Source organism: Lucilia sericata, unplaced genomic scaffold, assembly GCF_015586225.1.
Source record: "Lucilia sericata isolate MDLA Ls3-8-SP2 unplaced genomic scaffold, ASM1558622v1 Contig001211F_arrow, whole genome shotgun sequence".
Lineage (NCBI taxonomy): Eukaryota > Metazoa > Arthropoda > Insecta > Diptera > Calliphoridae > Lucilia > Lucilia sericata.
In genome coordinates, this window is record NW_023995172.1 from 133,570 (window position 1) to 147,355 (window position 13,786).

At 33.5% G+C, this 13,786-nt stretch overlaps 1 protein-coding gene across 1 annotated transcript; it reads right to left on the minus strand.

Moving 5' to 3' along the window:
• Positions 1–1,034: 1,034 nt before the first annotated feature.
• Positions 1,035–13,064, minus strand: LOC119610494 (the record flags this gene model as incomplete). Its single annotated transcript, XM_037965736.1, is given in 12 exon segments — positions 1,035–1,394; positions 1,559–1,615; positions 1,679–1,765; positions 1,822–2,088; positions 5,799–5,972; positions 6,035–6,256; positions 6,314–6,533; positions 6,536–6,693; positions 6,770–6,791; positions 6,794–7,022; positions 12,625–12,665; positions 12,668–13,064. Coding segments are annotated over 12 exon segments (1,989 nt in total), but the record flags the coding sequence as incomplete, so codon positions are not given.
• Between the last annotated feature and the right edge of the window lie 722 nt (positions 13,065–13,786).

The window sequence follows — 13,786 nt, forward strand, 5'->3', positions numbered from 1 at the left end:
ACAAAGCAAAATGGCCATCAGACTTCTAGGTCGTTAAAGTTGTTTAACGCCGTTTCTATATTTAGTGACTGGCAACAGTCTTTATATTAAATGTTCACCGGCGTAGTAATAGTAAGCAAAAATTAAAAATACTAATTGGAATTAAAAAAATTATCACATTTTTTTTTGAAATTTTTATAAAATACAAATAGTTTTTGCCAAAAAATTAGTAAATAAATACGACGTTTACTTTTCATAGTTGACGTCGTCTATGAGTTATTCCACTATGAGCAATTAAGTGATTTTTGTTTTGTGTTTTATGTGGCAACATTTGTTTAAACATAGACGGCATTACCGTGTGTAAAAGTTGATAAATAATAATAAACTGTTAAAAAATATAGAATTGACTATAGAGTAGACTTTGACTAGATTATATATTAGAATATAGACAAGGCTATAGTCTAGACTATAGACTAAACTATAAACTAGACTATAGAATAGACTATAGACTAGACTATAGACTAGACTATAGACTAGACTACAGACTAGACTATAGACTAGACTATAGACTAAACTATAAACTATTCCATAGACTATAGACTAGAATAGATTATAGATTAGAGACTAGACTGTAGACTAGGCTATATACTAGATTGTTGGCTAGACTGTAGACGATACTAAAAACTAGACTTTAGACTGGATTATAGACTAGACGATAAACTGGACTATAGACTAGTCTTAAGACTAGGCTCTAGTCCAGGCTATTGACAAGACTACCACATAAAACAAAGTGGTAGTTATTAGAACTTAAATTAAGTTTTTTTCATTGTGCACTGCATTATCATTTTAATAAAAAAAATGTTTCACTAATATTAAAAAAAATTACAATTGAAACGGCTGACGACAAACTACTTTTAAAAGAAGAAAATCCCAACAAAAGTAATTTTTTATATTTTTATAAAATAACTAAAATATTACAATTTAAAACTTAACTCAAACTTTAAATACAAAATATGTAAAAATTCCAAAAAAATAAAACGACGTTCTTATTCAACTTATATTTTAATAAAATTATTAAATAGATTTATTATTGGTTATAAAAACTCAAAATAAAAATTCAAAAAAAAAAAAAGGATAACAATTATACATTATTAAGTCCAGTATAAAGAGTATTACAAAAACAATAAAAGACATTTTGTAATAAAATCGTGCATGTGGATTTTTCTTTCATTAAGAAAAAATATAAAAGTGACGGTACACTGCTGTACTATTAAATTTGTTTCCCCATTCTACTCCTTTTCTAATCGTTCAGATCATGACTCATATAAATGGGATTAGGCGAATCACAATCTTCGAATACCATTTCCTCGTCACCGGCATGCCAACGGACGGTGCGTACACTACTCGCTTTGAATCTAAGATAAGGCGCAACGAAAAAGGAAAAATAACATTATATATGATTAGAGAGAAGTTCATGGTAAAGGTCGTTTTGAGAGGGTTTTAATTTTTTTTTAGAATTTTTTATTTTAAACAAACTTATGTAAGTATTTTGAAATAAAATTAAAAACGTTGATAGAACCTGTTTGAGGGTGGAGGTGGTGGCGGTGGGGCCGAACGTGGTGGTGTACGACGAGCCCTAAAAGACAAGATTTTTTTTTTAAGAGTTTAAAAAAATTTCTCTAATATAATTCTCACTTACGCTTGCACGGCCTGTGAAGTACTTCTAGAAGTACCATAACTATTATCATCATCATCCAATTCAAAATCTTCAGTATTCTGTCGTTGCCTGTTTAGAAAAGAAGATTTGTACAAAATTTTTAAATTGTCTGCTTCAAAACTTACAATCCCCTATTGCGACCGTCACGATTCTCAACAATATTTCTTACTGCACGACTGGTCAGTGAAACACGACTTTTTAGACGTGTAGGTGTCCGAGGTTTTGGTTGGGCTGGCTGAGCATCTGGTCGCACTGGCAGTACTGGAGTTACCGAACGTTTGGTACGTTGTGCTTCACCCCGACGAGGTTCACTACGTCCACGACTAGTTTGCGCAGGCGATTGCCAGGTTTCATCATCATCTAAGGCAAACTCTTCGGTGCCTTGCCGACGTCTGGGGAAAGAGAAAACATAAGATTTTAATTACTTATATTATATTAGATTATAATCTAGTTTACAGTCTAGTCCTACATAGACTATTTTATAGCGTGTACTATATTGTGGACTAAATTGTAGTCTATAGTCTAGACTACAGTCTAGCAATTTATTATAAGTATTAGACTATAGCCTATGATCTATAGTCTATTTAATATATAGTCTGGACTGTAATTTTGTCTATAATGTAGACTATAGTCTAGTCTATAGTCTTGTCTATAGTCTAGTCTATAGTCTAGTCTATAGTCTTGTCTATAGTCTAGTCTATAGTCTTGTCTATAGTCTAGTCTATAGTCTAGTCTATAGTCTAGTCTATAGTCTAGTCTATAGTCTAGTCTATAGTCTAGTCTATAGTCTAGTCTATAGTCTAGTCTATAGTCTAGTCTATAGTCTAGTCTATAGTCTAGTCTATAGTCTAGTCTATAGTCTAGTCTATAGTCTAGTCTATAGTCTAGTCTATAGTCTAGTCTATAGTCTAGTCTATAGTCTAGTCTATAGTCTAGTCTATAGTCTAGTCTATAGTCTAGTCTATAGTCTAGTCTATAGTCTAGTCTATAGTCTAGTCTATAGTCTAGTCTATAGTCTAGTCTATAGTCTAGTCTATAGTCTAGTCTATAGTCTAGTCTATAGTCTAGTCTATAGTCTAGTCTATAGTCTAGTCTATAGTCTAGTCTATAGTCTAGTCTATAGTCTAGTCTATAGTCTAGTCTATAGTCTAGTCTATAGTCTAGTCTATAGTCTAGTCTATAGTCTAGTCTATAGTCTAGTCTATAGTCTAGTCTACAGTCTAGTCTAGTCTAGTCTAAGTCTAGTCTAGTCTAGTCTATAGTCTAGTCTATAGTCTAGTCTATAGTCTAGTCTATAGTCTAGTCTATAGTCTAGTCTATAGTCTAGTCTATAGTCTAGTCTTCAGTCTAGTCTATAGTCTAGTCTATAGTCTAGTCTATAGTCTAGTCTATAGTCTAGTCTATAGTCTAGTCTATAGTCTAGTCTATAGTCTAGTCTATAGTCTAGTCTATAGTCTAGTCTATAGTCTAGTCTATAGTCTAGTCTTCAGTCTAGTCTATAGTCTAGTCTATAGTCTAGTCTATAGTCTAGTCTATAATCTAGTCTATAGTCTAGTCTATAGTCTAGTCTATAGTCTAGTCTATAGTCTAGTCTATAGTCTAGTCTATGGTCTAGTCTATAGTCTAGTCTATAGTCTAGTCTATAGTCTAGTCTATAGTCTAGTCTATAGTCTAGTCTATAGTCTAGTCTATAGTCTAGTCTATAGTCTAGTCTATAGTCTAGTCTATAGTCTAGTCTATAGTCTAGTCTATAGTCTAGTCTATAGTCTAGTCTATAGTCTAGTCTATAGTCTAGTCTATAGTCTAGTCTATAGTCTAGTCTATAGTCTAGTCTATAGTCTAGTCTAGTCTAGTCTATAGTCTAGTCTATAGTCTAGTCTATAGTCTAGTCTATAGTCTAGTCTATAGTCTAGTCTATAGTCTAGTCTATAGTCTAGTCTATAGTCTAGTCTATAGTCTAGTCTATAGTCTAGTCTATAGTCTAGTCTATAGTCTAGTCTATAGTCTAGTCTATAGTCTAGTCTATAGTCTAGTCTATAGTCTAGTCTATAGTCTAGTCTATAGTCTAGTCTATAGTCTAGTCTATAGTCTAGTCTATAGTCTAGTCTATAGTCTAGTCTATAGTCTAGTCTATAGTCTAGTCTATAGTCTAGTCTATAGTCTAGTCTATAGTCTAGTCTATAGTCTAGTCTATAGTCTAGTCTATAGTCTAGTCTATAGTCTAGTCTATAGTCTAGTCTATAGTCTAGTCTGTAGTCTAGTCTATAGTCTAGTCTATAGTCTAGTCTATAGTCTAGTCTATAGTCTAGTCTATAGTCTAGTCTATAGTCTAGTCTATAGTCTAGTCTATAGTTTAGTCTAGTCTATAGTCTAGTCTATAGTCTAGTCTATAGTCTAGTCTATAGTCTAGTCTATAGTCTAGTCTATAGTCTAGTCATAGTCTAGTCTATAGTCTAGTCTATAGTCTAGTCTATAGTCTAGTCTATAGTCTAGTCTATAGTCTAGTCTATAGTCTAGTCTATAGTCTAGTCTATAGTCTAGTCTATAGTCTAGTCTATAGTCTAGTCTATAGTCTAGTCTATAGTCTAGTCTATAGTCTAGTCTATAGTCTAGTCTATAGTCTAGTCTATAGTCTAGTCTATAGTCTAGTCTATAGTCTAGTCGATAGTCTAGTCTATAGTCTAGTCTATAGTCTAGTCTAGTAGTCTAGTCTATAGTCTAGTCTATGCCAGTCTTAGTCCTGTCTATAGTCTATCTATAGTCTAGTCTATAGGTCTAGTCTATAGTCTAGTCTATAGTCTAGTCTAGTAGTCTAGTCTATAGTCTAGTCTAATAGTCCTAGTCTATAGTCTAGTCTATAGTCTTAGTCTATAGTCTAGTCTATAGTCTTAGTCTATAGTCTAGTCTATAGTCTAGGTCTATGTCTAGTCTATAGTCCTAGTCTATAGTCTAGTCTATAGTCTAGTCTATAGTCTAGTCTATAGTCTAGTCTATAAGTTCTAGTCTATAGTCTCTAGTCTATAGTCTAGTCTATAGTCTAGGTCTACTAGTCCTAGTTATAGTCTAGTCTGTAGTCTAGTCTATAGTCTAGTCTATAGTCTAGTCTATAGTCTATTCCTATAGTCTAGTCTATAGTCTAGTCATAAGTCTAGTCGATAGTCTAGTCCTATAGTCTAGTCTATAGTCTAGCTATAGTCTAGTCTATAGTCTAGTCTATAGTCTAGTCTATAGTCCTAGTCTATAGGTCTAGTCATAGTCTAGTCTAGTCTATAGTCTAGTCTATAGTCTAGTCTATAGTCTAGTCTATAGTCTAGTCTATAGTCTAGTCTATAGTCTAGTCTATAGTCTAGTCTATAGTCTAGTCTATAGTCTAGTCTATAGTCTAGTCTATAGTCTAGTCTATAGTCTAGTCTATAGTCTAGTCTATAGTCCTAGTCTAATAGTCTAGTCTATAGTCTAGTCTATAGTCTAGTCTATAGTCTAGTCTATAGTCTAGTCTATAGTCTATAGTCTAAGTCTAGAGTCTAGTCTATAGTCTAGTCTATAGTCTAGTCTATAGTCTAGTCTATAGTCTAGTCTATAGTCTAGTCTATCTAGTCTATAGTCTAATAGTCTAGTCTATAGTCTAGTCTATAGTCTTAGTCTATAGTCTAGTCTATAGTCTAGTCTATAGTCTAGTCTATAGTCTAGTCTATAGTCTAGTCTATAGTCTAGTCTATAGTCTAGTCTATAGTCTAGTCTATAGTCTAGTCTATAGTCTAGTCTATAGTCTAGTCTAGTCTAGTCTAGTTAGTCTATAGTCTAGTCTATAGTCTAGTCTATAGTCTAGTCTATGGTCTAATCTATGGTCTAATCTATAGTCTAGTCTATAGTCTAGTCTATCGTCTAGTCTATGTTCTAGACTATAGTCTAGTCTATAGTCTAGTCTATATTCTAGACTATATTATAGACTATAGTCTAGTCTATAGTTTATGGTCTAAAGTCTAGACTATCGTTTAGTTTATAGTCTTGACTACAATCTATTCTATAATCCAAGTTATAGTCTGATTTGTAGTCTGGACTATGGTCTGGTTCCATTCTCTTCTAAAAATTATGAACTTACAAGGGTGGTGGCTGTTGAAATCTTGACCGCTGTGGCTGAGACTGCTGCGGTCTCGACTGTCTTTGCGGGGCACTGCTACCACTTCTAACACGTGATTGACTTTCTTCTCTTTCATAGGAAGTACCCCGGCTAGGACCCGAGTCCAAACTTTCTTCTTCGGTACCTTGACGACGGCTTAATTAAGATAATTTAATAAATTTTAATATTTTGAAAGATAATATTTTAAAATGATTTACATTTGTCCACCTCTACGCCCTCCTAAATTATCCTGTGATACTTCACGACTTCTGCTCTGTCTTTCACGTTCCCTTTCTCTAGATCGTTCGCGTTCACGCTCTCGTTCACGGGAACGCTCTCGCTCACGTTCTCGTTCCCTTTCGCGACCCATTTGAGCGCGTTGTGAGGGTGCATCGTTTAAATTTTCTATATCTAAGGTCTCCTCGGTGGCAGTTCGTTGTCTGGAAGTGTGAAAGGTGAAATTTTAACTTAAAAAAGAAACTAAAAAAATCACTTACAAAGTTGGTCTGGGTCTACCCGTACTACTTGTACTACGTTCTCTATCACGCGAAGTACTACGGCCACGATCTCTTCTTCGTCCACGACTAAATGAATCACCTCTCTCGGTGGCTCTTTCGGCAGCACGTAGCTTAGCTTTGCGTAAACCATTTATTTTCCTATGCAACGAAATAAGATTTAAACCCACCGGTGTAGCTATGGACCACAAAAGTAGTGTAAGAAAGTGAAAAACCATAAAGCATTAACGAAATCTATCATATTTCGACAAAGAAATATGCGATTTGCATCGAATATATCAAAAAAGGGACGACATCTGGCCGTAGTTTCACCCAGTTGAGAAGACATGGTGGCCTTATCATTGCTTAAATAGGTTTTCAGTCTAAAATAATAAAATAAATTGAATTATATTTTCCATGGTTAAAAACAATATCAGGATTTTGGTGTGTTAAAAGAACCTTTCTGTATAAATACGTGTTGATTTTGACATATCTCTCCAGCCATCTTTTCCAAATACTCCTGTATATTGCGTAAATGATTTAAGGTCTGATTAACCTGTTTAGCCCAGGGATCTCGCTGCAATTCCAAGGCGGTCAAATGATAGAGTATTTCATTTTGTAACTGTTCGAGAGGTTGTAGTATTGAGGCCTGCAAACGTTTGGAACGACTACCTAGTGTAGTCATACGTGATGAGGTTGCCACGTCTTGTATCTAAAGAGGAGGCGTAAGAAGAGGGAGAGGTGTTAATAGTCGAAATTAGATAGATAATATTACTATAACAAGGGTCACTGAAGACCCTCGTGAGACTATAGATTCAACTATGGACTGGTCTGTAGGTAGTACTATAGTCTGGAAATTAGACTGGACTAAAGACTGCACTATATAGTGGACAAGATTTTAGACTGGAGTATAGCCTGGACTATAGACTGTACTACTGTCTGAACTATTGACTGGATAATACAAATAAAAAAAAACTGGACAATAGTCTAGTCTATAGTTGAACTATAGAGTGGACGATAGACTGGGCGACAGACTGGACGACAGACCGGACGACAGACTGGACTGTATACTATAGACTGGACTATATACTGGACTGGACTATAGTTTGAACTATAGACTCGACAATAGACTGTACTCTAGATTGGACTAAAACTGGATTATAGTCTAGTCTATAGTTTGAACTATTGACTGGACTATATTATAGTATATAGACTGGACTTTAGTCTAGTATATAGTTAGTCTGAACTATAGTTTAGTCTATTTTAAAGTTTGAATATATTCTAGAGTATATTTCGGACTATAATCTGGTTTATAGTATAGACTGGACTGTATACTATAGACTGGACTATATACTGGACTATAGTTTGAACTATAGACTGGACTATAGACTCGACAATAGAATGTACTACAGATTGGACTAAAAACTGGATTATAGTCTAGTCTATAGGCCGAACTATTGACTGGACTATATTATAGTATATAGACTGGACTATAGTCTAGTATATAGGTAGTCTGAACTATAGTTTAGTCTATTTTAAAGTTTGAATATATTCTAGAGTATATTTAGGACTATAATCTGGTTTATAGTATGGACTATTATCTGAACTATAGGTCAGTCTATACTCTGGAGTGTAATCTGTACTAAAGTCTAGTTTATAGTCTGGACTATAGTCAAGTCTATGTATTATATTCTACTCTATAGTATTGTCTATGGTCTAGACTATAGTCTGAATTATTATCTGCTCTATACCCGGGACTGTAGTCTTGACTATTGTCTAGTCTATAAGCTGTTTGAAACCATATTGGAGATTATATAGGAAAACAGACTTTGGATTTTTTTTCTTATATCTATGTAGGTTTCATATTCAAGTGTACTTTGCATAACAACATGATATCATACATACATATACACAAACATACACCTGAGAATTTAAATGATATGTCTGTCTATGAATCTCCTGTCAACGTGTGTCAATTTAAGCTACAAGGTTATTCCATTCCTGAAAATTTACCTTTCTTCGACTAAATTTTTTTCGTTAACAAGAATTACTATTCCAATTACACATACATATACATGTACTATGTGTGTAACTTTAACGACATACAATCTCAACATCTGCCTTATCTTGTTATTGTGAAAATTTAAAGGTTGTGCGACGTTCGATGACTACAATTGAAAACATATTCTCTATGTTTGTTCTACTTAAACTGGACAAGGTTTTTTTTTTAAACAGTAGTTATAGGAATAGTTTTTAACTTGTTAGAAACTTCAATAAATTAGTTCGTTACATGTGTGTTTTTAAGTTAAACTGACAATAAAATTGTCAAATTTACTAGAGCCAATTACCAGAGTAAAATTTCAATGTTTAGGTGGTTATGATGAAAGTAAAAAACAATGAAGAAAATCGCAACAAATAAGGTAAACTACATAAAATTGAATGTTTTTATGTTCTTGGAAGGCAAGATGTTGTTGTACAATGTGAAGTTTTTGTAAAGAGATAGGATGACAATTAAAAGTGAGAGAGGAAAAAGATGGTAAAAAATTAGTAGTCACTGAAAATAAGTGGAAGAGTGTTCTTAAGTGCCATAAGTCAATATAAGCCAAAGACAATAGAATCCCATACTCTGGCTGCTTTTAAGTGCATCAATATTTTACATAATTTTACAGAATTTTTAGGATTTTTAAAAGACTTTTTACTAATCTATAGTCCAGACTATAGGCCACATTATGGACTGACTGTAGTCAAGACTATAAACTAGCCTATAATCTATACTATAGACTAGACAATAATCAAGGCTATAGCCTAGACTATTGTTCAAAATATAAACTATACCATAGATCAGAATATAGACAATATTAGACTATAGACTAGACTATAGATTAGAATATAGACTAGACTATAGACTAGACTATAGACTAGACTATAGACTAGACTATAGACTAGACTATAGATTAGAATATAGACTAGACTATAGACTAGACTATAGACTAGCCTATAGACTAGACTATAGACTAGACTATAGACTAGACTATGGACTACACTATAGACTAGACTATAGACTAGACTATAGACTAGACTATAGACTAGACTATAGACTAGACTATAGACTAGACTATAGACTAGACTATAGACTAGACTATAGACTAGACTATAGACTAGACTAGACTATAGACTAGACTATAGACTAGACTATAGACTAGACTATAGACTAGACTATAGACTAGACTATAGACTAGACTATAGACTAGACTATAGACTAGACTATAGACTAGACTATAGACTAGACTAGACTATAGACTAGACTAGACTATAAACTAGACTATAGACTAGCCTATAGACTAGACTATAGACTAGACTATAGACTAGACTATAGACTAGACTATAGACTAGACTACACTATAGACTAGACTATAGACTAGACTATAGACTAGACTATAGACTAGACTACACTATAGACTAGACTATAGACTAGACTATAGACTAGACTATAGACTAGACTAGATATAGACTAGACTAGACTATAGACTAGACTATAGACTAGACTATAGACTAGACTATAGACTAGACTATAGACTAGATATAGACTAGACTATAGACTAGACTATAGACTAGACTATAGACTAGACTAGACTATAGACTAGACTATAGACTAGACTATAGACTAGACTATAAACTAGACTATAGACTAGCCTATAGACTAGACTATAGACTAGACTATAGACTAGACTATAGACTAGACTATAGACTAGACTATAGACTAGACTATGACTAGACTATAAACTAGACTATAGACTAGACTATAGACTAGACTATAGACTAGACTATAGACTAGACTATAGACTAGACTATAGACTAGACTATAGACTAGACTATAGACTAGACTATAGACTAGACTATAGACTAGACTATAGACTAGACTATAGACTAGACTATAGACTAGACTATAGACTAGACTAGACTATAGACTAGACTATAGCTAGACTATAGACTAGACTATAGACTAGACTATAGACTAGACTATAGACTAGACTATAGACTAGATATAGACTAGACTATAGACTAGACTATAGACTAGACTATAGACTAGACTATAGACTAGACTATAGACTAGACTATAGACTAGACTATAGACTAGACTATAGACTAGACTATAGACTAGACTATAGACTAGACTAGACTATAGACTAGACTATAGACTAGACTATAGACTAGACTAGACTATAGACTAGACTATAGACTAGACTATAGACTAGACTATAGACTAGACTATAGACTAGACTATAGACTAGACTATAGACTAGACTAGACTATAGACTAGACTATAGACTAGACTATAGACTAGACTATAGACTAGACTAGACTATAGACTAGACTAGACTATAGACTAGACTATAGACTAGACTATAGACTAGACTATAGACTAGACTATAGACTAGACTATAGACTAGACTATAGACTAGACTATAGACTAGACTATAGACTAGACTATAGACTAGACTATAGACTAGACTATAGACTAGACTATAGACTAGACTATAGACTAGACTAGACTATAGACTAGACTATAGACTAGACTATAGACTAGGCTATAGACTAGACTATAGACTAGACTATAGACTAGACTATAGACTAGACTATAGACTAGACTATAGACTAGACTATAGACTAGACTATAGACTAGACTATAGACTAGACTATAGACTAGACTATAGACTAGACTATAGACTAGACTATAGACTAGACTATAGACTAGACTATAGACTGACTACTATAGACTAGACTATAGACTAGATCTAGACTAGACTATAGACAGACTATAGACTAGACTATAGACTAGACTATAGACTAGACTATAGACTAACTAGGACCAGACTATAGACTAGACTATAGACTAGACTATAGACTAGACTATTAGACTAGACTATAGACTAGGACTATAGACTAGACTATAGACTAGACTATAGACTAGACTATAGACTAGACTATAGACTAGACTATAGAGACTATAGACTAGACTATAGACTAGACTATAGACTAGACTATAGACTAGACTATAGACTAGACTATAGACTAGACTATAGACTAGACTATAGACTAGACTATAGACTAGACTATAGACTAGACTATAGACTAGACTATAGACTAGACTATAGACTAGACTATAGACTAGACTATAGAAGTATAGACTAGACTATAGACTAGACTATAGACTAGACTATAGACTAGACTATAGACTAGACTATAGACTAGACTATAGACTAGACTATGACTAGACTATAGACTAGACTATAGACTAGACTAAAGACTAGACTATAGACTAGACTATAGACTAGATTATAGACTAGACTATAGACTAGACTATAGACTAGACTATAGACTAGACTATAGACTAGACTATAGACTAGACTATAGACTAGACTATAGACTAGACTATAGACTAGACTATAGACTAGACTATAGACTAGACTATAGACTAGACTATAGACTAGACTATAGACTAGACTATAGACTAGACTATAGACTAGACTATAGACTAGACTATAGACTAGACTATAGACTAGACTATAGACTAAACTATGGACAGACTATAGACTAGACTATAGACTAGACTATAGACTAGACTATAGACTAGACTATAGACTAGACTATAGACTAGACTATAGACTAGACTATAGACTAGACTATAGACTAGACTATAGACTAGACTATAGACTAGACTATAGACTAGACTATAGACTAGACTATAGACTAGACTATAGACTAGGACTATAGACTAGACTATAGACTAGACTATAGACTAGACTATAGACTAGACTATAGACTAGACTATAGACTAGACTATAGACTAGACTATAGACTAGACTAAGACTAGACTTAGAATAGACTATAGAGAGACTATAGACTAGACTATAGACTAGACTATAGACTAGACTATAGACTAGACTATAGACTAGACTATAGACTAGACTATAGACTAGACTAGAGACTAGACTATAGACTAGACTATAGACTAGACTATAGACTAGACTATAGACTAGACTAGAGACTAGACTATAGACTAGACTATAGACTAGACTATAGACTAGACTATAGACTAGACTATAGACTAGACTATAGACTAGACTATAGACTAGACTATAGACTAGACCATAGACTAGACTATAGACTAGACTATAGACTATATATTCTTCTGATTATTTTTTTGATAAATACCATATCGCAGTATATTACCATATGGTCGGTTTTGACCGAGTTTCTTATATTGGTTATTTATTACACATTTGTTTTTTTTGTTAAATCAAAATTCTTACCTGCAATGCGACTCTTTGCATTTGATCAATAAAAGTAGCCAATCTTTTTCGGGTGTGGGTGCTCCTATTGTCGTACGATATGTGGTTAAATTAAACGATGACATTTGGAACATATTCTCCAATATGGTTTGTATTGTTTGTGTCAACGACAACAGTGTACGTTCCGATACATCGATGGCATCAATGGCCTGAGTGACTTTTGGGAATTGTTTTATATCGGAAATAGCTGTTGTATTAACGAATGCATCCAATTGAAAGACATTGTACGATGCTTCATTTTTTTCACATCCTCTAAAGATTTTTTGTTTTATTTTTGGCGATGACAGTAACAAGAAGGGTGAAGACGATGATGATGATTTTGAGTTGTTGTAACAGAATGTATGATATTGTATATGTGTAGAGAAGAATTTAAATTGTTGGTCATTCGTTACAAAAGATTTTTTTTTTTTTTTTTTTCAGTTTTTTTTGAGTTCAAAAGTTCAGACGTTAGCATTCCCGTAATGAAACAAGTTGTTTGTTTTACATACATTATGAGTATGAAGTAGTTGCAGGAAGACACATAGAAGTAACATCGAGAAAGAGTTTTTATGGTGACACATTAGTAAAGTTTGTTATTAAAGGGGGTGGGAAACGGGGGGCATAATGATACCAGGTCATATAAATGTAATACAAGAGCCTTTTGGGAAGTTAAAAGGGGGTTCACTAGACCAAGTAATATGAGTTTAACAAACGTTTTAAGGGTTTGGATAGGTTACCCAACAGTTTTTTTTGAATAAAAGAGGATTTTTCTTTTAAAGATTTAATCTTATCTTGATTTTGTAAGGATTTTTAAATATTATCAATTTTTGTTTTAAGGTTTTAACAATTCTTCCTATTTATTAGCAATCCTTTCAATTTTCCTTTGGGTGGAGGAAGGACCAACACTAACATTTTGTATCATTTTCAATTTAACAGTCACAGTGTGCTTATGTGTGTAACCCGAAAAAAAAAGGAAACACGTACAGTATCGATAACTAATTGGCATGCATAACACTTCCACAACCAAATCACGTTGAGGAAGGTGTACGAAATACTTGGGAGTAAAATAAATCAACAATGTTTTATTGAATTAACGCTTTCCACGAGCAACAAGAGCCAAAAACTACGGACACACAATTTGTAT